We start from the raw sequence: 26,265 nt of genomic DNA on the forward strand, positions 1-26,265 counted from the left end.
TAGAAGCCAGGCCTTTCAAGAAATATATGGTGATCGTATGGAAAAATACCATAGTGTTATCAATCTTGCTAACCATATAGAAACAGCTATAAATGCATTTTAAAATAAGTCAATGTCATTAATAGTGCTATCATCAGCAAGTCTACATGCTTGTGACCTCTCCTGTGACAATAATAAGCTTTTGAGGTAGACTGGACTGAACGATTGTTCAGATAGTTGCTGTGTCTCTGGGTAAAGTAGAACTGGGGTCTCCCCTTCTCAATCACGTTACCACCCTAAGTGAAATAGGTTAAAGCATCTTTCCATTCCTTAACTAATAAAACCACTACATTTACATCTTGCCAGGTTGGTAAGAGAGGGTTTTTGAATTATTACATTTATAAAGCTTTGGAATTTAGAGACATCCCCATGGTTGAAGCATCCTAAATAAAATAAAAGGAGACTCAATGGGTGTGTACTGATGGGTCCTTATGCAATCTAAATTTATTAAGAAGACAAGGAGATCAAATGCCAAAATGTTGCTTCTTTTCATAGAAGAAGGGTACTGTGACCAACTAGCCTCTCATTAATGTTTGATGAATAAAAAGTTATTTTATTCTAGGAGACAATATCAGTTAAAATGATAATCTCAGTGGGAGAATCACTGCCAATCTTTATTTTAAAGCTTGATTTCAAAAGAGCGAAATACTGTATATCATTTTATGTAAACTATTAAAAGCATAAGACAGAAATTATCCATGGAAAAAGTAAACTCTAAAGAAAATAAGATTCAACCTGATATGAATTCTTCCTGCGGAGTATGTAATGTCATTTTATAATAGTTATGATGTAGGGAGGAACACTGTTCTACTTTCAATTGCTCCTATCACCACCTGCTTTTTCGCAATACCACAGTTTCTCAGGTCCCAATTTTATGGGTTGCCTTTCCTTTACAATTTAGCTTTTCATGGGTAGTCTTAAATACAGCAAAGCCTCATATCTAATTATCAGGATTCTTGTAAAAAGACTTTCCTGTGCCATCTTTTTTGATAAGTTCTCAGCTGTTGATCTCTTGGTCAACACCACTCCATAAATCCTCAACCTATCCTCATTCTGTATCTAAGAAATCACTATATCTAGCCTCTTGTTATTGGACCTTTGTAAAAACGTTCATCTTCATCAAAAATTATATTTTTACTTAATTTTTCAGATAATAAGCAGGGGTGGGATGCTACCAGTTCTGCCTGGCTCTATAGAACCGGTAGTTCTGAAGAGTAGTTCTGTTTGCTGCTGTTTGGCCCACCCACCTGCCCAGGCTCTTACCTGTCCTGTGCGGCACAGCTGAGGTTGAAAAAACAGGAAAAAAAGTGGCTTTTTAAATGCTGCGAACCCACGTGCAGCACTTTTCAGCTGTCCAGGCGGCACAGCTTAAAGGTTTTTACATGCGTGCGCAAAATGTAGTCACTGAACCAGTAGTAACACCGGTTGAATCCCACCCTGATAATAAGCCTAATGGATCCACTTTATGATCAGCAACAAGAAGCAAGCTTAATTATTCCTTAAGATGCATTATTGTTTGGAATTACTGATGAAAGAAGATAGATTTTTGATGTATTCTTTCTTTTTGCCGTGTTCTAGACTGGACTATGGTTCTCAACCATCTCCATCAGATTATTCAGTAAATTATCAATATAGCAAAAAGCAGGTACCTAAAATACATGCACATATATCCATCCACACAAATCATTTGCAAAACTACAAGAATAAACCTTTGTATTTTAATTAATGATTTACAGGTTTGTAGGTGGATGACAGGTGCCCTCACCTATCACACCTGGTAGGAGGTGCAATATTTATTACACACTTCATCAGACAAAGGGATATGCTAGACAGGGAGAAATTGATGCCAAAATTGAAATTATGAACAAGTTCTTATGAGTAAGTTTATGAGTAAGTTCTTCTTTTAACCTAAAATAATAATTATGAGTAATTTCTTCTTTTACAACATTGTTCAGTGTTTCAGGGAATCCACACAAGCTTTACAACTACACATGGCTATCAGCTGTTTCACACGTCAATAAATTCTTGGTGTGTGAGTGAATTATGCTGTTCTTACTCAGGACATTAATTTCTAAGCAAGAGTTTCTTATCAATCTTTCTCATCACTTCCCTTCGAAAAATGCTGGTAATAGGACTGTCCTTTTAAAGTGATGGGCAAGTTTCTGTCTCAAATGTTATTAACGTGTCTAAGTATAGAAAAATCTTGGATCAAACCAGGATCCTATAGTGTCCACATCTGTGGCTTTGTCAGGCACCCCAGGAAGTGCATAAAAGAAAACAAAAGATGACAGCTGACTGTAATTATCTGTTTCCATATCCCTAGCATCAGATATTTTACATTCACTTCCCCCCATGGCAATGTGCACTAAACTGTGAGAATCTACTGTAATTTCTCATCTTTAAGTTTTAAAACATATCAATTCAAACAGATAAAAAGGAAAGGAAAGAACAGAGGGAGGTTTTTATTCTGATCCTAAAGAACTTAGCTTTCCCTTTTGACCAAGATTACCATATAAAGACTGTGTTAATTCAGATGTCTGGCAAATGGTACCAGAATATTCTATATAGCTTGAAATCATCATAATGTTTGCAGGATATGTCTGGTTGCCTATTTTTAATTAAAAATTCTTTGTGTAAACAATCTGATCACATAAAAAATTCCACACAGAATCACTTTCGCTAGGTCCAGATCTGCTCAGGGATTGGACTGTTAAGAGTGAATATTCAAAGCTTTCACAGAAACTGGTTATCAAAAGTGAGACAGTGTATAGGACACTTTCCAATGAAATCAGCTGTAGATTATAAGTCAAATTCATCCACCTTCTCCTGGGTTTTTAAATCCTTTTAGGCAGTACGGGTGGAGGGGAGTGAGTTTAATTTAAGATTTTAATCTTCTTCATATATTATAGCATTTCTATAATGGATTTTGTGCTTCTGAAAACTAAAAGATTGACAGCTCAGGATATTATAGATCTATTAAGAATTGATTCAATGGACATACAGTAATATTTATTATTCCAAGCATGCAGGTAAATATTTACTTGGTAACTTTTTATTTAATGTTTTATATTATCTTCTCATCTGGTGACCTTTGTGCAAGATGTAAATATTTTAATATTTTAAATAATTTGGGATAAATACTGAATATTAAAATGGTTATTATGTTTTAGCTATATATATCAATATATTTGAATATTTTTATAACAGAAGTGAATAAACCTTTTTAAACCTAAATTATAAACAAGCTAATTTGTTATATATCAACATTACTTTTTAAAATAAATAACAATATCACTTATAAGCATATTTCTCTCTCTCTCTCCCTCCCTCCTATCTATTTTCATCATCATGCAATGCTAGTTCTCATTACAAAGAACCTAGGATTTATTTTACCTTTCTTTCTGAACTTTTGTTGGTCTGTATTTAATTTGTGGTCATAATGACTGAATACACATTGTATTCAATAGAACAGGAAACAAAAAGAATATTGTTTCACCCTGTCCTGAAACCAATTTTAATAAATTAGTTAATTAAAACCAAAACAGACTAAAGCTAAAGCTACTAGTATAACTCAATGTCCATCATTAAATTTAATCCATAATACGGCACTTTTTATATTTGAACAGAGTATAATTTATTTTATTGCTTAATTATTTCATTAATTAGTTTATCATCTGTTACAGATGACTTATTAATATTAATTAATAATATTTAATTAATTATTATTAATTTAATTAATAATAATTAATATTGATTAATAATACTTATTATTATTACAGATGACTTATTATTATTATTATTAAATTATTTTGATGCCTAAAGTAGAAAAATCCAAAAGGTGGTTGTCTATTGCTGTTATATGGAATTGATAACTTTTCCTAATATCTGCCTTAGGATGCATCCTTGCATCAATACAACTTTCACGTCTGCCTCTTTCTATAATGGGAACCAAGCAGAGGAAATAATAAATAACTGAAACAGATACATAAGTTATCTATGAGCTTCTGAATACTAATACATATGCTTACCAGGAATGTTCCATGCTACAAATATGGAATATGCATTGATTACTGTGATATTATATGGTATGTGAATCTCCTCCGGTGTTGTTGCTGGTGTCTGGACAATATATTTTTCACTGATATTGCTACCACCCCATGTACTGGCTTCTAGCTGGTAAACATATCTATAAATACATATGAAGGTGTTGGAGGGGGGGGAGAGAAAGGAGAAGAGGAAACAAAGCCGAGAATATAAAGGTATTTTACAATTCTTTTAGCATTCATTATATTTATCATATTCCAACACAATGTAATGTCCACCATTTATATGAATGTCATGTGACTCTCTCTTTCTCTCCCTCTCTCACTCCACAGAAAGCCTAGTTCATCTATTTTGTAGTTATGCATTAAGAGCAGGTGCTTGAAATAAGTACTTATTCTTTGGCCAACATGCATATGTATAGTGTAAGGTAGACAAGGATCAAGGAGACCTGCTAAAAAGCTATTCTGCCCGAGGGACTTTACTCATAATCTCTCAGATCAAACTATCTCACAGGGTTGTTGTAGGGGAAAACAACTGGAGAAGGAAACATTATTCATACTGACATTTATGCTCCTATATGAAAGATGGGGCGTAAATCTTACAAATCAGTATCTAACAAGCTTATTGTACTAAATTGTACTTCCTATGAATACACGTAAGGAAAAAAAAACCTTCCATAATCTATGCCACCATTTCGTCTTTCCTTTATTTCATGCACTATTTTTTAAAATGGGTTTCTGAATCAAAACCCTATCTACTCATAGAAGCTGTAGCTGGATTGACAAAACAACATATTTATAGACATAAATCAGCAGCAGTGGTATGACTGTATGGCTGAACATTTGCATGGCTTAATTAAAAATATTATAATATGATAGATATGATTAATTGGTAATCACAATGGATGGAAATAGCTAGCCAGCCCTGGCTAATCTAGAAACTCGGCAGGATCAGGTTATGGTTTAACATGTGAATAAAGAACCACTTTGGCCCTGCAGGCTATAGATTAGACTAGGAATATAAATCCTAGCAGAAACCCACTTCCATATCATGGCAATAAATGCACACACTGAAATGTAATTCTAGAAATTCTAGACTTGGCTTAACCTAGTTGTGGTTAGGTGAAAGCTGTTCTGGAAGGCCCAACGGGCTAATTATTAGTTACCTATACAACATATTTTCCACAATCCAGATAGGTATCTTTATGTGAAGTTCGTGGGGAATTGTATTCAGTGTAATTTTGATTACAATGTTAATTTACATGAGACATTCATGTTGGGGCCAACAATTTAGGCTGTGCAGACATCCTGATTCAAAAGCTTAATGTTATTTGGGGCATGCAAGTAGCCCCAACTGGAAGCTCTTAAAACTGTTCTTTTTTCCTGGGCTTGTGTGGTTGCCATCTACAGCAGGTACCAGATGCTTGGAAAGGACATATTTCATTTAAGGTGATCCCAATGGGTGCTAAATGCCTGTCCAGGTGTGTTCCAAATGGTAACCTGCCCACCAAATCTACATCTCTGCATAATCCTTGGGTTAAGCCCCAATGTAGGTTAAAGTATGATATATCAATATATATTATAAAAAATTAAACAACATCCTTTCTCAAATAAGGGACATTTTACCTGTCATTTGGTTGCATGGCAGAATGAGTGAAATTCATATTTTCTCCACCACCATTGAAAATCTCTTCTCCATTACAAAATAATCTATATTGAATGACAATTCCATTGTTTTTTTCTGGCTCATCCCAATACAATTCTACTATTTTAGAGCTTACGGTAATATGACGAGGTTGTGACCATACTCCTGTAATTACATTAGCAAAACTGTGTTTATAATAATATATTTAGTTTTATAAATGTATTAAAATATGTTAACACATAAAAAAATCTAAGCTCATTTATGATTCATCTTTAGAGTTACTAATTTTTTTAGTAAATACATTTCACTTATACAACTTCAACCTCAAAATTATATTTCACTTCCTTCAGATAATACTAAACTATAACTAAAGTACACAATATAAAAGAGCTATATAGCAATACAAAATTCACTAATCATCAATCAATCAATATACAAAAGATTATCATTCCAGAAAAAATAAAAATAATTGCTTAATTAGTTATTAAATAACATCATAACTAGATGAAGTTTGCTTAGGAGAGAGTTCAAAATCATGGATCACTACTGAATAAGCCTTTTCCACTCATAACATTTGCATGCCTCAGAAAAAAGGGGCAAAATAAGACCACATTTTGAGGATCTTAGTGTACATGGCAACACACACACACACACACACACTATAAAAATTACCAAAATATGATGTCCTAATTAACAGGCTTGCAGTTGTATCTTTCTGAACCATCACTAAAAGACATTTTACATTTCCAAATAAAAATAGTCTGCTGTAGTATGAAAGTCCTATCAAATTCTGTACCTGTCAACAGTGGTGTCCCCCAAGGCAGTGTTCTAGGACCAACTCTCTTCATACTCTACATAAATGACCTCTGTGATCATATCAAGAGCAACTGCATTCTCTTTGCTGATGATGTAAAGCTATTCAACACCACAGACAATACTGCTACCCTTTAAAAAGATCTTGACTATGTATCAGAATGGTCAAACAAATAGCAACTTCAAATCTCAACAAATAAATGCTCTGTCCTACATATTGGCAAAAAAAAATCAGAAAATAAAATACAGGCTGAATAGTCAAGACCTTATTGATGATCCAAACTCTGTAAAGGATCTTGGAGTACTCATCTCTAATGACCTAAGTGCTAGAGCCCACTGTAACTACATAGCCAAAAAGGCATTAAGAGTTGTTAACCTAATCTTACGTAGCTTTTTCTCTGGTAATATTACACTAATAACTAGAGCATACAAAACATTTGCTAGACCAATACTCGAATACAGCTCATCAGTCTGGAACCCACATTACGTATCTGATATTAACACAGTTGAGAAAGTCCAGAAATAGTTCACAAGAAGAGTTCTCCACTCCTCTATTCATTGCAGAATACCTTATGCCACCACTAGAAATTCTAGACCTAGAAAATCTAGAACTATGCCGCCTTCGGTCCGATCTAAGTATAGTATATAAAATCATACATTGCAATGTCCTACCTGTCAATGAATACTTCAGCTTCAACCATAACAACACAAGAGCACACAATAGATACAAACTCAAGGTTAATCGCACCAAACTTGATTGCAGGAAATACGACTTCAGCAACAGAGTGGTCAATGTCTGGAATACTCTACCTGACTCTGTGATTTCTTCCCCAAACCCCCAAAACTTTAACCTTAGACTTCTACTATTGACCTCACCTCTTTCCTAAGAGGTCTGTAGGGGGTGTGCATAAGCGCATCAACGTGCCTACCATCCCTGTCCTTTTGTTTCTTTTATTTTTTTTCTTATATGTATCCATGTATTCATAACTATGTTTTTATTTATACCTATTATCTTGTAAGCAATTGACAAAAATAAATAAATAAATAAATAAAAAATAAAATAAAATTTGAGGATTTGTGGTTTTGACGACAAGGCAGCTCACTTAGCTTTAATTACACAAAATGCTACCACTGTACACCAGGAGAATTTGTCTTGTGCCACAGATGCAGCTTATGTTAGTAATGCTTTACAAGGTATGTCCAACCTCTACTTGTTTTAGGAAAAATATAGTTCTTTAGCGCTCCCCTGCCCACAGTCCAGGCAGACATAAACAACAGCCTGTTTTGCATGAGCTAAAATTAAACGTATTGGTTCTTGTCCAGTTCATTAGCACATTTTACAAAACTAACCAGATTGACTAGATATATGACAGTTTTAGCTTATGTCTCAGCATATTTTATTTTAACATGGATCAGAGGACGCGGTTAGTAGCATTTCATAAATATCAATTGTCTGGGAATATAGTTAGCCATTTGTAGTTTTTATATCTTGATTTTGGAATGAAGGTTACAAAAACAATAAAAAGAAAATCTAAAATAAGTGCTTTAAAGGGAGTGGCTGACAAAAGTTAGGCCTCATTCCATAGTTTCAATTTATGAGAGATTGGTTGCATATATGAAATTTTTTCACTCCTTGTTTCATCACTCACATCATTCAATGCATTCCCTTTAATTAGTACTAACACATATACACAATTACACTGACAAAGTGCACTATTCAGAGTTATGTGGGTAAAGAAATTGCTGAAAATCAAATTAATTGACAAAAGGGCTTGAGATCTTTCCCTTGCCTATAATATTACATGGAGGTCTGGAGACTTACACTTAGGGAATCCTTTACATTTTTTTCTTTCTTTCTTTCCAGATGTTTCATTACCTGACTAGGTAATATCATCAATGCTAGTGAGTATGGGGTTTGCTCCTTTGCAGTCTTGGTGTGGGTGTGGTTTGTCCTTGGTAGTTGTTTGATTAGGGTATTGCTTTCTGCTTGATAGTTTGTCTGTTGTTAATCTCTACTTACATGGTTGTTGGTTGCTATTCTGGTCTTTTGTCTTCCTTCTTAGCTTTTTAATTGTCTCTTTTAAATGGTCTATAAATAAGGTTTATTTCTAAGTGTCTGCATCTGTGTGTTCACTTCTACTGCAACTTCCTTCGTTCCTTCCTGTCTTTCTGTCTTTCATTTAATTTATAGATTGTCCAACTCCCAAATACGTCTAGGTGCCTTAGGACTAAGAGTGTTAGGCAGGTGTTCTCTAAACATTTTTTTTTATTTACCTTGGGTTGCCATTCCATTTTTTCTTCAATTTTTCTGCTTAGGTCCATTTGAACACAATTCCTCTTTGACTAAACAAATAAGGAATTGAAGAGTTGTTTTTGTTTAAAATCAGTGCCTAGATATAGTGCCCTGAGTGTAGGTTCTCATACATAAATGGTTTAAATGTTAATAAATTAGTCTTTACCTTGAGGAGCAGCTTGCAATGTTCTACCTGAAGTTGTCTGACTGGTAGTACAACCAGCAAATGTACATGCTGTGAGTGTGAAATTGTAGTTTTCATAAGGCTGAAGATCTAAATAAATATAAAAAAGGTGAAACCTTCAGATGTTTTTTAGTTTAAAGTTCTACGAAAGAGAAAATAGAATATACTTAACCCAAAACATTTACATTCATTGCATTTTTTAATTGCATATAACTGTTTATTCAGATATCTTGAATATTCAATGGTAACCGGAAACCAGGCCATCAAAATACATGGGGGCTGGATATTATCAAAGCTGACACCAGCCAGAGCATAGAAAAACTCAAAGAAACAGTACAAGATTGGAAGATATAGAGAGAACTGGCCCATAGAATCACCAAGAGTCAGATTCGACTAAATGGATATCATCATCATCATCTGCATGTTTAACACAAACTATACACACATCATTATTAACTTGGATATCAGGGATCATAGAGAGTGCTGAAAACGAGTGAAGTTGTTAAGTTTGGAGAATAATGGAGACCAGACATCTGACCAGTGACTTCAACTCTTTAATAACAGTAGATAGAACAGAACAGAGCAAGGCTATGGGCAGCAGTAACCCTTTTATAGGGTTGGCTGCTACCCTATTAACCAATAATAAGTGCATCAAGTTCAACTAATAACCAATAAGAAGTGTCCTAAATTTGGCCAATCAGGGGCTTGTTATGGACCAATCCTTGTTTGTTGTTTAAGGACCAATCAAGTGTGCAGGCTTCCAAAACCTGCTTTGCATTTAGGTTTAGTTACTTTTATTGATTCACAACACCCCTCCCCTTGGGTTCCGTTTGAGGGGAGCTGTAACAAAATCTTCAAGATAGACAGGCCGTTTGGTCTGTCTGGATGATTTCCGTGGCTCCACCGGGTTTGTCCTAAAGTCCGGTTCCGGTGGGGCGTTTGGATGATCTCTATTAAGTTCCGTTTCGCTGCACGGTGATTCCGTGCTGCTTTCGTATGGTTGTCTCCGTCAATCAGTGTTTCTTCGGGGTTTCGCAGTTCGGTTTCCCCGTGTTCAAGTCCCATGGAAAAGTCAACTCCCTCCCGCTTCAATTCCCGGTACTTGCTGGGCCGTAGGGTTTCCGTTGGCCTGCTATCCGTCATATCGAAAGTCAATTTCCTCGATATTTCCTCCCCCTCAGTTGGTGAACCCGGGAGCCATGGGCGCTGGGTGGTAATCTCGAACGGAGTTGGTCTATGTGGCGTTTCCACACCCTCCCATCATCTGTTAGCAGGCGGTAAGATTTAGGCCCTGTGAGGTGGGTAACGGTTGCGGGTATCCATAAAGGGTCGCCGGAGAAGTTTTTGGCAAAGATTAAATCGCCTACCTTAAATTCCCGGCATTTGCTGCTGGAGCCGAAAGGCTTTTCGGTGCGTATGCGGGGTGGAGCCGGTCGAGGTGCGATCGTAGTTTCCGCCCATAAGAAGTTCGGCGGGCGTTTTGTTGGTAACGCTGTGGGCGTGATGTGCTGCAACAATAAAATTCGATTGATTTTCTCATCGATGTTTCCGAATTCCATTTTGTGGAGGGTCTTTTTACAAACTGTACCATGCGCTCTGCACGTCCGTTCGCCGCAGGGTGCGCGGGCGAGGTTAAAGCATGGCGGATGCCCCGGTCAGCAAGATATTGTTCAAATGGTAATGCTGTGAACTGTGGGCTGTTATCCGAGACGAGAACGTCCGGGAAAACCATGTGTGGCAAATAACCTGTTTAATTTGTTGATAACTGAGTCCGTTGTAGTTGTGTTCATTCGATGGATCTTGAGCCAATTTGAATAGGCGTCGACTGTAATAAGGAAAGTGTGCCCTTTTGTAGGCCCCAAAGTCAATATGAATACGGGACCATGGTCCCCTCGGAGTTTCCCATTCGGTTGGGCTTGCTTTAGGTGGGGCGTTGCTGACGCCTTGGCAACGTTGACAAGTAGCGACCCAGGCCTCGATTCTTTTGTCGATTCCCGGCCACCAGGCGTAGCTCCGTGCGAGTGCTTTCATCCGCACGATGCCCGGATGTCCGTTGTGCAATACCGCTAAAACAGTTCGTTGCAGTTTGCCCAGGATTACGACTCTATCGCCCCACAAGATGCAGCCCTTTTGAGAAAACAGTTCGGTTTGGCGGGCTTTGAAAGGCGCCCATTCAGGTGATAGTTGTTCTGTTGGCCAACCACGCTCAACCCAGCGTAGGATGTGTTGCAGGACCGGATCTCGTTTTGTCTCAAGGGCACGTCTCTCGCCGTCAATGGCGGCGCGTGTAGAGTCTCAAATTGCAACGTTGTGATGGTTGGGGCTGGATCTTCAACCGATTCTGGAAGCGGTGTTCTGCTCAATGCATCAGCGTGGATAATTGATTTCCCGGGTGGTGTTGCAAGGTGTAGTTGTACGCTGCCAAGAATTCAGACCAGCGGGTCATTCTGGGGATAATATATACGGGGTTGGTTTATTACCCGCAATAATCCCCAGTAGTGGTTTATGATCAGTAATTATTGTAAACGCACGCCCATACACATATTCATGAAATCTTTTAACTGCAGCCATAATAGCTAAAGCTTCTTTATCCAGCTGACTATAATTTCTTTCAGCTTTAGCTAAAGTTCGTGAAAAAACGCGACGGGAGCTTCTGCTCCATTCGGTAATACGTGGGCCAGGATTGCTCCAACCCCAAAAGGTGAGGCGTCACAAGTAATAGTTAACGGCAGAGTCTCGTTGTACTGCATAAGTACAGAATCAGAAGTTAGCAATTTCTTTACTTGTTGGAAAGCGATTGTTCACGTTGTCCCCAAACCCACGTTGCTTTTTGTCTAAGAGTCTATGTAATGGTTCAGCTACCGTTGCTTTATTGGGTAAAAAGACGTTATAAAATTGATAAGTCCAAGGAACGCCTGTAGATCTGCCTTGTTCCTTGGAGTGGGGGCCTTCTTAATTGCCTTTAATTTGTCCTCAGTGGGATGGATTCCTTGACTGTCCAGGAGGTATCCCAAAAACTCCACCCTTTCGGTACATAACTGGCATTTATTTTTTTTAACTTTGAGGCCTGCGTTTGGAACCTTTGTAAAACCACTCGAGTCGCTTTTTCTAGAATGTCTCTGTTAGGGCGGCGATGAGTACATCGTCGAAATACGGTACGACCCCTCTTATTCCTTGTAACAGCCTTTCCATTAAGCTCTGAAAAATTCCTGGAGCGACGCTCACCCCGAACTGGAGCCGGTTGCATTTAAATGCGCCCTATGCGTGACGATAGTTTGCGCCTCCGCGGTGGCCGGATCTACAGGCAATTGTTGATACGCCTGCGCTAGGTCTAATTTAGTGAAAACTTTCCCGCCGCCCAGGGAATGGAGCAGGTGTTGCACTACCGGCACTGGATCGCACTTTGCTGAAGTGCGTGGTTTAGGGTGGCCCGGTAGTCTCCACAAATTCTCAGTGACCCATCAGGCTTGATAGGCGTCACTATTGGGGTTTCCCACCGGGCGTGGTCGGTGGGTTCCAGCACGCCCTGTTCTATTAGCTTATCGAGTTGTTCATCGATTTTAGGTTTCAGGGCGAACGGCACCCGACGCGCTTAAGGCGGATGGGTGCTACCTCAGGGTTCAAGTTAAATGAGATCGGGGTCCCCTTGTACTTGCCTAGTCCGTTCGCGAAACGTCTTGGAATTCTTGCACGAGGATTCCTCCCAATCGTTGCTCTCAGCACGGTGGACTCCGGCTACAGTGATTCCAAGCGGTCTGAACCATTGAAGGCCTAAAAGACTAGGCCGGTCACGGTCCACGACAGTCAGTGGCAGTGCGACGGTGCGGTCCTTGAAAGAGACCTGGAATCGGCGGGACCCGACAACGGGAATTTGGTTACCCTGGTAATCTTTGAGTATAACCCTTTGAGGGTTGAGGTCTTGGCGGCGAATCGTCGGGATGAGCTGTTGAAGCGTCTTCCAGGACACCATCGAGAGGGATGATCCTGAGTCCACCTCCATTACACAAGGTTTGTTTTCGATAGCGACCTTTACTCTGATTTTCCCGGCATCAAGGGATGTAGCGTGGCCTATGGTAATTGTCTGGTGGGTCTCTTCCCGCCTGGCTTCTTCCGCCTGGTGGAAGTGGTGGACGGTTTGTTTCTGTAGGAGTGGCTTCCCCATTGGTGATTCAGTTTGTTTCGGGTGTGCCGAAGAATTCTGAAGGCTGGCATTCGGCCTGTCGGGTTTGGAGTTGGAGTTTTGTTTGCTTCTGCAAACCTTTGCGATGTGACCTCTTTTCCGCAAACGCGGCAGAGTGCGTCGAGGAATTTGCAGCTGGATCGTGGGTGATTCACCCCACATCCTGCACAAGGTCGAGATGAGTGTTGTGTGAACTGGTCTCGTTCCGTTCGAGTCGGTTGACCTCTTCCTCATCGCTTTCTGATGGGGATTCTAGGTCTTCGTGGTGAGTCGATACCGGTGTCTCTCTGAGCGAGGCGAGGTATCTTTGGCGAGTTGACGTAGCGATACGCTGGTGTGGCGCATTCGGGCTGCCGACTTTTTGGTCACCTCCGCTGCAGTGGCTTTAAGGGCATCGGTGAGGCTGATGTCCCCCTTAGCCATGATTTTGCTCTGGATCGTGCCGTCTTCTAGGCCCAGAACTAGGCGGTCTCGGAGGGCTTCTTCTAAGTCAGAGAATCCGCAGAGGCCTCCAAGGTTGCGGAGGTCTGCGACGTAGTTGGCAAGGCTTTCGCCTTTCCGCTGGTCCCTCTGGTAATATTTGTGTCTTCTGACTAAGGTTGGCACAGTGGGCGCGTAGTGGGCCCGTAGCAAAGGCTCGAGGACGTCCCAGTCCATCGCTTTTACTTCGGCTGGTTTGGCAAGTGATTTTGCCATTTTAAACACGGTAGGCCCGCAGTGGGTTAGAAATATAGCTCTTTTTGCTGGTTGTTGCGTCTTTCAAATTGTTGGTCTCCAGAAACATCTGGAACCTATCCATGTACGACTCCCAGTCTTCGGTTTCTGGGTCGAATGGAGCGGGTGGTGCGGCACCGCTGGCCATGTTGCCATTGATAGTGCGTGTTCGCCCACGTGCTCTGTTGGTTGCTCTGTAGATCAGTCAGCTCTTCGGTCTCCGAATCCCATCCTCGTCGCCAGTGTTAAGTTTGGAGAATAATGGAGACCAGACATCTGACCAGTGACTTCAACTCTTTAATAACAGTAGATAGAACAGAACAGAGCAAGGCTATGGGCAGCAGTAACCCTTTTATAGGGTTGGCTGCTACCCTATTAACCAATAATAAGTGCAAGTTCAACTAATAACCAATAAGAAGTGTCCTAAATTTGGCCAATCAGGGGCTTGTTATGGACCAATCCTTGTTCGTTGTTTAAGGACCAATCAAGTGTGCAGGCTTCCAAAACCTGCTTTGCATTTAGGTTTAGTTACTTTTATTGATTCACAACAGAAGTAATCCAAAATATTCTTTTTCTTCAATAATAAATCAGATGAGAACCACCTTTCCTTCCAAGTAATTGAATCAGAGAAGACTGAAGCAAATAGTGGCTGAAGTTAGAGACAAACATGAATAAGATTTCCCCCATTTTCTCCAAGAATTACATTACAGGAAGGAGCAGATAATCCTGACACACTGGATGATTCTGTTTCTTAGGAGAGAAGGGTTGGAAATGAACAGAACAGAACAGAACGGAACGGAATGGAACGGAATAGAGCTGGAAGGGGCCTTGGAGTCCAGCCCCCTGTTCAAGCAGGAGACCCTATACTAGCAGTCACCAACCCATGGGCCACGGCCCACTGGTGGGCCATGTGAAAATTTTGGTGGACTGCAGAGAAATTTCACCCCCAGAGCACCCCCCGCAAAGCAATTATTCCAGGCTGCGCAGAAACACAAGGCTGTGCGGCCCACATGGCCTGCAAGAACCCTCCCCGCCCACTCACCCTGCAAACTTGCCTGCTAAATTGCTATTTTTCCTTTTTCTGACTATCATCTGTTCTGCTTTGCCAGGAGATTCAGATTAGCTGGGAAGCAGGAAATGGTTGGATTTATTGCTTTCTAGCTAGTCTTTTAGATCTTCGGCTCTGTTTTTAAGCATAACCAAACCTCCTTTAGGACTGAAGGTTCTATTATTCAGTGCAGATTCCCGGCAAGCAAATTTGAGAGACTGAGCTAGCCGATGGTAGATAGATATATCACTGAATGATTCTGTGAGCAACTTAATCTGCCTGCCTGCTTTGCCTGATTTTGGGTAAAAGTTGCTCTTTTTTTAAATAAAAAAATTCAATATTTACATACATGGTGTGTTGTGAGTTAATTTTGTGAGTTTGCTTGCAAGGAAATTTTATGTGACAAGACTGAGCTAGCCAATGGCAGATAGATAGATTTCTGAATGAATCTGCAATTCTGTGAGCAACTCAATCTGCCTGCCTGCTTTGCCTGATTTTGGGTAAAAGTTGCTCTTTTTTTATAAAAAATTCAATATTTATATAAATATTTATAATATTTACATACAAGCCATGCCCAGCCAGTCACATGACCACCAAGCCACACCCACAAATTAGGCCACACCCACAGAACCAGTTAGTGGTCTCTGGGATATAAAATTATGAGTTTGGTGGTCCCTGAGGTCCAAAAGGTTGGTAACCACTGCCCTATACCATTTCACACAAGTGGCTATCCAGGCTTTTCTTAAAAACCTCCAGTGATGGAGCACCCAGATTTCTGAAGGCAAAGCTGTTCCACTGGCTAATTGGCCTCACTGTTAGAAAGTTTCTCCTTAATTCCAAGTTGCTTCTCTCCTTGATTGGTTTCCAACCATTGTTTCTTGTCCTGCCCTCTGGTAATTTGGAGAATATTTGACCTCCTCTTCTTTGTGTCAGCACCTCAAATATTGGAATACTGCTATCATGTCATCCCAGTTCTTCTTTTGTCAGGTTTTTGGTGCTAAATTCTGGCCAATTCAGAGAACTTAATCTTCACATATCATAAAGTGATATAACTTCATTTTTTTGGAAGCACACATGATTTTCCAAAGGTGATAATAAGTATTTCAGCTTATTGCCTCTAAGAAACCACAAGCAGAGCCGGGAGCCAAAAGAGTTTCCAGTGCTAATTTTTTTTCCTAAAAATATACCACTCCTCTAGTTTCTCATGTTTCATTTAGTGACAGCCAAGTGTCTGTTATTTTTCTTGCCCTTTTTAAATTCACACAACAGCTGCCACTACTTTTAACTATTTACCAATTCCATAAAATAGATAGGTTTAGCTTTTGTACATAGACCTGCATGTCTCCAATTTTAGGGAATGGATCTAACTGATTTTTAAAGTAGAACTATTTATTTTATAGTCATTAAATGTCTGTTAGCGTCTATTCCCAAATGCATTCTCTTTTGCCATTCAGTACCAATTTTAGAAAGTCTTCTCCTATTTCTATACCCTAAATTCACAATAACCTCCTATTGTTCCTTGTGAACATGCCTCAGCATTTCTCTACATAAAACACTGCAAAATTCAACATAACCTTTGAAAACTGATTTATAAATATGTAGATATCTATTCTTTCTTATGCATATGTTTCAAAAAGCAGTTATCAAGAAAGGAAAGCTTCTTGATTTTCTTTATTATGATCTCCAAAACTGCTAGTAGACTTCTGTCCTCATTCTATTCTTCCCTTCCTTCTTTGTTTTTGTACTGAGGGATCCAGCTCTGTCTTATCTTTGCATTGCAACTACTTTAAGAAAAAAAAACCAATGCAATTCTACAACAAGAAAGAGAAGAAAATTGTAGGGCGTAGCACTTTGTCTGAAACTAGTTAGATGGCAACCTCACAGTTGCTCCCCTTTTCCTTTCTCAAAATGGTTGTAGAGCTCTCAGCTGTTTCCAACAGACCATTTTTATTTGTACCTATTTCCTGTATACTTACTCATGTTTATTCTTACACCTATTATATTGTAAGGATTGACAAATCAAATAAATTAATAAATAAATAAAAGAATAACAGCAAATAAACAGTCACTGGGAATATATATTGCTTGTAAATTGAAGAGGAAACTTTAAAAAAATGAAAACTCAAGATAGGAGTCAAGAGTATAGACAGGAGTCAATTATTAACTAGAACAGAAGAAGGGAGAGAATTATCTCTGTATTATATTCATAAATGCTAGAATTAAAAAGAGAAAAATATAGAAGCCAAATACTCAATATTTTGCTATTGGACAGATTATTCTAGCAATAGGTAATTTCAATTGTTCCTAAAGGGAATCATTTAATTCACCACTAAAAAGAAACATTTATTATGAAGCAAGATTGATTGACAGCAAGTATACCATAGAGAGAGAGAGAGAGAAACAAAAACAAAAGGCAGGCAAAGAAGTGCGTATTGCACTAAATACATCAGGGATAATAAGCATCCTGTTTTTGCTATTTATTATGATATTAAAACATAGGCATAACAAGTCTGGATCATGATTTTGTTGTGTTCTGTTTACAAGCCTCAGTACATGCATACAGTTTATAATAATTCCCGCATTAAAATTTTGGACACGAGAACTTGAGAAATTGTATTAGAGATACATTAGCCTGGAAGAAGCTTTAAAAGTCTTAATTCTGCATCCTTGCTGAAAATATTCAACATCTAAGAAGAGTTCTGCTTACGTAAAGGCTCAATCCGCTTGTGTTTTAAGCATTCTTTTTCCTATGCAATTATTAGCCAAACAATTATGCATTCAAACAAAGGGCTCTTTTCAAGGAAACTTGGGAAACTGAATGGCAGAATTCAACATGCCATCTCTAACAGATTTGTATAGCAACCTTCTCTTGTGTAGAGCTTTTCCTTACACAATAAGTATATAAGGAACAAAAATCACCTGCCTCAACCAATTTCATGCTAACTTGTGTATCATTTTAGAGATGAACATTCTAATTTACATAACTATATTCCATGACTGAGAAGGTTCCTATTGTATAAAACCAATAGTGAGTTTTAATACAAGTGATGGTGATGATCATGATGAAGATGAATACAAAATATCTCATATGCATTATGCAGTAAACCCTAAGAACATTCAGATGAGATTAAGCAATATTATTCCAGTCAGAGAAAGGAAGTCAGAGGAATAGTGGCGCACTTAAGCTCACTTCATCATGGAACTGATAACATTTGAAGTGGGGATTATTCTGCTTATTAAAAGTAACTTAGAATTTAGGATCTTTTTTAGCATGAAGTCTGCCTCCTTTGGCTTTTTTATGGAATTAATTCTGCAGATGCTTGAATTAATGCATTCTGATAGAAACAGAGTATCTTGTCTCGTCTTCTGTTTTTTTCCTCCTCAAATGTTAATGAATGTCCCAATTACCTTCTATGTTTGTCATTCCATAAGCCTCTTGAATTTCTAGAGAATTTCTGGTATAAGTCTTGTACTAATAAAAATAAATGAATAATATTTCTTTGGAGAAATTATGAGGAAAACTGAATGAATAGTCAGGACAGAGTCTCTCTTTGCAAATTATTTTCTTTGTCTTCTTTAGTAATAGTCAGACAAATATTACATTAGCTGTGGCTAATTCTTGTAAAATCTACCCCGGCTTAATGTTGCAGAATGAGAAATATGAGTTGACTGACCCTTAAACTCAGGTATTCTTAACTCTCCATGCTATTTCTCATTTGGTATGGCCATGGGGAAAAGATCAGAAACATTTGTTTACATTTTTGATTAATAGTAATTTATCAGTTGTCTGACGTCTACATTGATATTTTTGTTAATTATGATTTGCTGAAATGAGCCAACTTGATAAATTTCTATAGTTCACAATTGGCTTTTTTCCGGAGAAGATAAATCATAGTTTCGCCCCATTTGATGTCGCAAGAATAATAGAATAACAGAAGGGTCCTCAGAGGTCTTCTAGTCCAATCCCCTGCTCAAGCAGGAAACCTTATATCATTTCAGACAAATTGTTGTCCAATCTCTTCTTCAAAACCGCTAACATTGGAGCACCCACAACATCTGGAGACAAGTTTCTCCTTAGTTCTAGGTTGGTTCTCTCCTTGATTAGTTTTCATCCATTGCTTCTTGTCCTGACTTCAGGTGCTTTGTAGAATAGGTTGACCTCCAGTTCTTTGTGGCAGTCCCTTAGATATTGGAACATTTCTATTATGTCATCCTTAGTCTTTCTTTTCAATAAACTAGACATACCCAATTCCGGCAACTGTTCTTCATATCTTTTCACATTCAGTCCCCTAAACATATTTGTTGTTCTTCTCTGCACTCTTTCTAGAGTCTTAAGAAGCAATTAATTTAAAATGTGGGAGACAGCATATAAGTCAATGACTTGCTATGACTAATTCTATAAAATCAATCCATGGCTGAATGTTGCAGCCAAATGAGGCCTTCCTCTCTCTTTTTTTCTCCCATCCCTTAATAATACTACATCTTGACATTTCTTTGTGAGCGTAGGAACGTTTAGAAACCAGGCTGATAACTCAAGAGGGCATGTTCTGAAAAATGAAACATTTGAGAAAGCAGCTATACCTTCATCCTTTCAGACTGCATGTTTGGCATTTCTCACTCTTTAAAGAAAATAGATGAACATGCTAGATCTTACAATCTGTTATAAGCTCATTGGTGCAATTTACTGGATAATCAAGATTTTAATAGTTAGACTTTTTTCATTCACTGTTCTCTAAAACTGTATCTATTTTGCAAACATCCTTAATACAGGTACTTATCTACCAAATCTTTTATGCGTTAAAAAGCCTGCAATGCTGAAATTAAGAACTAGTACCTGGTCCACAGAAACATATGCCACAGTGGCATAGGATACTATAGGAATTTTTGCTGGTTTTATACAACTTGGAATTTTCCTACCCTATGAGAATTTAAAAAACACAATTGTTTTTTGGTACTCTGGCACAATATGTGTACAGTGTATGCGATCCATATATCAAAAACTATTCAACCAACATTAAAGTCTTAAGGAAAAATATTATACCCTACATCCATCCCATAATTTCTAGAAACACTTAAAATCTAAAATTAGACTTAGAAAAATGAATTTCTGACTTTGATTTTGATACTGAAATGGGCAGTCTCAGTTTTCTTTTAATATTCCACTCCATCCAATATTTCAAATTCTTTTCACCCTCCTAGCATCGTGTTAGAAATGTTATTTGTAAAGGAATTGTAACACCAAGTGAAACAATGCAATAACTGTAATCCAAATTGTTCTGTACAGAGTACTGGAAGTGTTCACTAATAAATGATATAAAAAGGTCTTTTATTGACAAGCTGCCATTTGCTGTTTGCATTAGAGAACATGAGAAGATGATGGCTGGTGCCCCTTGATCCCAATGGCATTCAAGTCAGGGCGATAGTGGAAAATGCTTCAGTTTACTTAAAGCACTGATAACACCTCTAAATAATTAACTCAGGACTTCCTGTCTTCAATTACTTAATGCTTTTTTTAAACATCTTGAGAGGATTATAAGCAATTTATGGATTTCACATGATGAACACATTCACCACAATTCCCACCAAGCATTTATGGGATCATGTTTCCAAAGCTTTGATGTAATTAAAAATAAGCAGTGAGACAATGGTGCAGTGGCAAGGTGCAAGGTGCCTCATCTGCAATTTGTAAGGCCCTTGGATTCAAAGTCTCAGAGAAAGCTTAATGCTACAGCTTCATTAATGTTCAACTGTTGCTCTGGGAACAGCAGAGGTTTTAGAAGAAGATGAGAAAATCAAAACATAGGCCCACGGGAGCTGGAACGATGTGTAGTTCAAACAGTTGAGCTATGTGAAATAAGTACAGTTGATTTAGCGAACATCATGAATTTACAGAGCAATAATTATCACATTGCAGAAGCACAATCACTCCTTGAGATGATAAGGCAAATTTGCTTTGACCAGTGAAAGGGGTGGGGTTCCTTGCTACATTAAAGGAATGACGTTTCTTTAACTCAAAGTGTGTAAAAGAATAAATATGCATTGACAACTACTATGGCATTGCAACCCCTCCCCCCTTTAAATTATAAAATTTGGGGATAAAGGGAAATCCTAGTTTTGTACAAAACTATAGCAAAAGGGAAAATGTTGCCTTTTGCTTTTTTGTTTTTAAGCTTTTTTAACCAGGCACTGATGCAAATGGGAAATTTTCAGCAGAACCTTTGTTGCATGTTTTCATTGGCAGTTGGCTAACACATTTTGTTCTACACTAAATAATATTGCAAACTAATAATAGTCATTGCAAAAGCTATACAAGTATTTTAAAAGCTGGAAAGGAAGACATGAATTAGCACAATCCAGGAGTTGGTTCTATGACACCTTATATTTTGGATTAAGTTTTTCAAGTTTGACAAAAGAATTTGGAAAAATCATCACTGACTTTCTAATGAAAGACACAATAGTTCAAAATACAGTAGAAAGGACTCCAAAGATCTCTGGAAAATAATGCTTGGACAATCTTATTACTATTCTCACCCATGTCTTTTGTAGATTCTGCACCGTGATACTGCACCATAGTAAAATTGATTTGTTAATTGACTTCTGACAATTTATTAATTGCAATCTTAATACCAGTGACAGGGACTTGATTCTCTGAAGATAAGCCAGCTTTCAGGGAAACTTCATTTTTTTAAATTATGACCTTATCAGGAAGGAATAGGATCCTTGAGTATAATCCCAAAGCTTCTTCAGCACCACTTGAACAGCATCAGCATTGACAAAATCACCACCAGTCAATTGCAAAAGGCATCTTTATTTGGAGCAGTTTACATCCTATGATCAGGATAGCTTTTAGACCATCCAATGTCAACATCTGTCTATCCTAAATCTTTGGGAAGAACTCAATAGGTGAATAAAAATGCCAAATACTGTCTCAACATTTGGCTGATTGTGCAATGAGCCATAATAACAGTATACTCCTCTAAAGGTGATTGATAAGTTCTTGAATAAAAATATTGGAAATTAATCATTATTGTTATTATTATCATATTAGGATGAGGAAAGTCTTATTAATTAAGCGTTAATAAACATTTGTGGGGACATTCAAAAATTACTAACCTCCCCCTCCCCCATTGGTGTTCTGAAGTTATAATTGTAATCTAATTGATACATTCACTTAAAGGATTTGTTCATTGTAAGGATTGCAGTCTTCAAAAAACAGGTTAACACAAAGAAGACCAGTTAAATAAATCAGCAATGCCATTTGCTTGAAGAACTTTTTATTCTTACCTGTGACAGTGTGCTGCACCTGGTCTGCAGGGCCAGTACATATAATTCCCCTTCCAATTTGATGGATGAGGTATTTTTTGATTAAACCATTTGGCTTCTTTGGTTCCACCCAACTCAAATGCAAGGTTGTTGCATTTAGAGGTATAATTGTTGGTGGCAGAACATTCTCTGGAATTCCTTGGACAGTGACTGCAATTACCTGAATGCAAAAAATTAACAATTTATTGTAATAGAACACAAGATACCTTGATCAATGAGAATGTCACTTCTAGTTTAAAATATTGTTGTTTGCTCTGGCATATCATTCCCATGGCTCTCTGTAGAACAAGTTATTTTTCTTCTTAGGTAAATTTTTCCCCCTCAGAGTGAAATCTGACCTTGAAATCTGACCTTCCCTATGAATTGAAGTGGACAATTTATCACAATATTGTGATAATCACTGTATTTTTCTAGGTGAAAGGAACTTTTGGAAGGCAGACTGTCCTACCAGAGAATGCTGGCTAATTCCTTTCCATATGGTTAACAGTTTGATATCATGTGACATGAATCTTGAGTAACTATTGGCATAAATATTGAAGTACTGCTACCCTTAATATTGTCTAGAGATGCAAACAGAAATAATTCCTGTTTCTTCCTCATCTTCCAGAACTAGTTTCCTGGTGTACAGAGAGCAGCTGGTTCATCAGCTCTTGTATTAGAAGAGATACAAGTAATCAGGACAATATCAGTGTGACAACTCTTTTTTAGTTCCCAAGCCAGGCAATGCCCTATTCTTTGAAATTCACTTAAAAAATTTCATCAACCAGAGCTAAATAAACTGCATGCCACTTTAAAGAATGGAGGTAAAAATGACTGGATAGTACAGGTGAAACTCAAAAAATTAGAATATCATGCAAAAGTTCATTTATTTCAGTAATGCAACTTAAAAGGTGAAATTAATATATGAGATACTCATTACATGCAAAGCAAGATAGTTCGAGCCGTGATGTGTCATAATTGAGATGATTATGGCTTACAGCCCACGAAAACTCCAAATCCACAATCTCAGAAAATTAGAATATTGTGAAAAGGTTCAATATTCTAGACTCAAAGTGTCCCACTCTAATCAGCTAATTAAGCCATAACACCTGCAAAGGGTTCCTGGGCCTTTAAATGGTCTCTTGGTCTTGTTCAGTAGGAATCACAATCATGGGAAAGACTGCTGACCTGACAGTTGTGCAGAAAACCATCACTGACACCCTCCGTAAGGAGGGAAAGCCTCAAAAGGTAATTGCAAAAGAAGCTGGATGTTCCCAAAGTGCTGTATCAAAGCACATTAATAGAAAGTTATGTGGAAGGGAAAAGTGTGGAAGAAAAAGGTGCACAAGCAGCAGGAATGACCGCAGCCTGGAGAGGATTGTCAGGAAAAGGCCATTCAAAAGTTTTGGAGACTTTCACAAGGAGTAGACTGAGGCTGGAGTCAGTGCATCAAGAGCCACCACACACAGACGGATCCTGGACATGGGCTTCAAATGTCGTATTCCTCTTGTCAAGACACTCCTGAGCAACAAGCAATGTCAGAAGTGTCTTACCTGGGATAAAGAAAAACAGACCTGGCCTGTTGCTCAGTGGTCCAAACTCCTCTTTTCTGATGAGAGCAACTTTTGCATCTCATTTGGAAACCAAGGACCCAGGGTCTGGAGGAAGAATGGAGAGGCACACACTGCAAGATGCTTGAAGTCCAGTGTGAAGTTTCCACAGTCTGTGTTGATTTGGGGAGCCATGTCATCTGCTGGTGTTGGTCCACTATGCTTCATTAAGTCTAGGGTCAACACAGCCATCTAACAGGAGATTTTGGAGCACTTCATGCTTCCTTCCGCAGACGAGCTTTATGGGGATGCTGACTTCATTTTCCAGCAGGACTTGGCACCTGCCCACATTGCCAAAAGCACCAAAACCTGGTTCAATGACCATGGGATTACTGTGCTTGATTGGCCAGCAAACTTGCCTGACCTGAACCCCATGAAGAATCTATGGGGCATTGTCAAGAGAAAGATGAGAGACATGAGACCAAACAATGCAGAAGAGCTGAAGGCCTCTATTGAAGCATCCTGGTCTTCCATAACACCTCAGCAGTGCCACAGGCTGATAGCTTCCATGCCACGCCGCATTGAGGCAGTAATTGTTACAAAAGGGGCCCAAACCAAGTACTGAGTATGTATGCATGCTTATACTTTTCAGAGGTCCGATATTGTTCTATGTACAATCCTTGTTTTATTGATTGCATGTAATATTCTAATTTTCTGAGATTGTGGATTTGGGGTTTTCATGAGCTGTAAGCCATAATCATCACAATTATGACAAATCACGGCTTAGTCTATCTCATATATTAGTTTCACCTTTTAAATTGCATTACTGAACTTTTGCACGATATTCTAATTTTTCGAGTTTCACCTGTAGGAACAGAGCAACATTTGATTCCTACAACAAGGTGTTGACCCAATTGTCCAAGAAGTATTATGAACTCTTGTTTCCTGCATCTTTCCCAAAAACTGCTTCTATTTGCTTGAGTGCATTGCTCCCAATTCACCCCATTTTAATATTTTATATTAATTCAATATATTCAATTTGATATGCTCCTCCACAACAGAGAAGGCAAATTTCTTCAGCCTCCCCAGAATGGTATTATTCAGAGACTCTGCTAAACAAATGCCAGTAAAGGCATAAGCTATGCATGCTTGAGTTCGATCCAACAATTATCAAACTCTGATTGACTGAGCTTTCTCTGGAGTAATAACTTACTTCTATAATAATCTATTAGCTTCTAATACTCAGCCAAACACTTGTTCATCCCTGACTTTGCCAGATTTTTCAGAAAAAAACCACAAAAGTAGTTATTGTTTTAATATTTGCCTGCATCAAAAGGAAGGATGCAATTGTCTATATTTACAACTACTGGAATGGTCTGTGATCCTATTCAACAATCTATCAGCTAAACAGGATCACAGTCTTTTAGTAATCAAATATATACAGGAATTTACATGCTATTTGGCCAAATCTGGGTGATTTCTCCCATTTCTTGTGCTGGGCTACAGCACAAGGAGGCTGATAGAGTTTCTCTGGAAACATCAAAATAGGTAGCCAAAAGATGAATGTTTCCATATTTTCAGTGCTCTTCGGAAGGTTGCTACAACATGATGAAGGAGAAGAAGATATGTTGTCATCAACTTACTGAAAGATTTACTTACTGTGCTACTGTCTGAACATCCAGCCACGGTGCAAGCACGCAGTAAATATGAGTATTCCTGGTATGGTTGAATACCACTGGTGTCCATGAAGCTCAGTTCCTTTCCTCTGAAATGTTCAACTCCATTTCGGAGAATAATATAATAAATGATGATACCTTATTAATAAAGAAGGAAATTAAACACTTGTTTGAATTGAATGTATGCCAGATAATTATATACTAAAGTTCTAAAGTATTATGATTCTATAAGAAAAAGATATGCTTGAACCATAACATGATACCAACTATAAATAATACATTGGATGACTTTTTTTGTCTTGTTTGGATATATCATTGCAATTCCTGATTGAATTTTAGGTCTGTATGTTCTGCTTACACTATTCCATCTTCTTCTTTCTCCAATTAAGTTTGACTCCTAGTTACTTTGTGGACATATCTATGCAATTTTCTTGGCAGTAACATAGACGTGGTTTGCCATTGTCTTCTTCTGGGATGTTTGGACCTTTCCTTTCCAATTTTAATTAATTAATTTTTAAAGTTATATCTTAATATAGAGTGGTCAGAAGCAGTGATTTTTATTGGAAAAAAAAAACAAGTTTCAACAATTTCTTATAAACCTCATAGATTTTTGTGATATTATTCACAGTATATTATAGGAAGATAGCCTTCATCTCCACTTCAATAAAAACAGGAGCATCAACTTTAAATTCTTCCTTTCATCTATGAAAAACAAAAGAGAGAAAGCACAACAGCCTAGGATTTGTTCATACAACATTCACCATAATGTAACTTTGCA

The 26,265-nt window shown here is 38.1% G+C and overlaps 1 protein-coding gene across 2 annotated transcripts in view; it reads right to left on the minus strand.

Moving 5' to 3' along the window:
• USH2A (usherin) overlaps positions 1 to 26,265 on the minus strand; it is a 502,972-nt gene that overhangs the window by 81,853 nt on the left and 394,854 nt on the right. For both annotated transcript variants that reach the window (XM_087963894.1, XM_087963886.1), the window contains exons 52-56: positions 25,471 to 25,625; positions 22,244 to 22,442; positions 9,000 to 9,107; positions 5,709 to 5,892; positions 4,068 to 4,225 (exon numbers count right to left, since the gene is read on the minus strand). In XM_087963894.1, coding sequence (XP_087820020.1) covers positions 4,068 to 4,225; positions 5,709 to 5,892; positions 9,000 to 9,107; positions 22,244 to 22,442; positions 25,471 to 25,625 — 804 coding nt within the window. The remainder of the gene's footprint in view (positions 1 to 4,067; positions 4,226 to 5,708; positions 5,893 to 8,999; positions 9,108 to 22,243; positions 22,443 to 25,470; positions 25,626 to 26,265) is intronic.

Source organism: Notechis scutatus, chromosome 1, assembly GCF_049901735.1.
Source record: "Notechis scutatus isolate UNSWTSFEM ecotype Mainland chromosome 1, rNotScu1.2, whole genome shotgun sequence".
NCBI lineage: Eukaryota > Metazoa > Chordata > Lepidosauria > Squamata > Elapidae > Notechis > Notechis scutatus.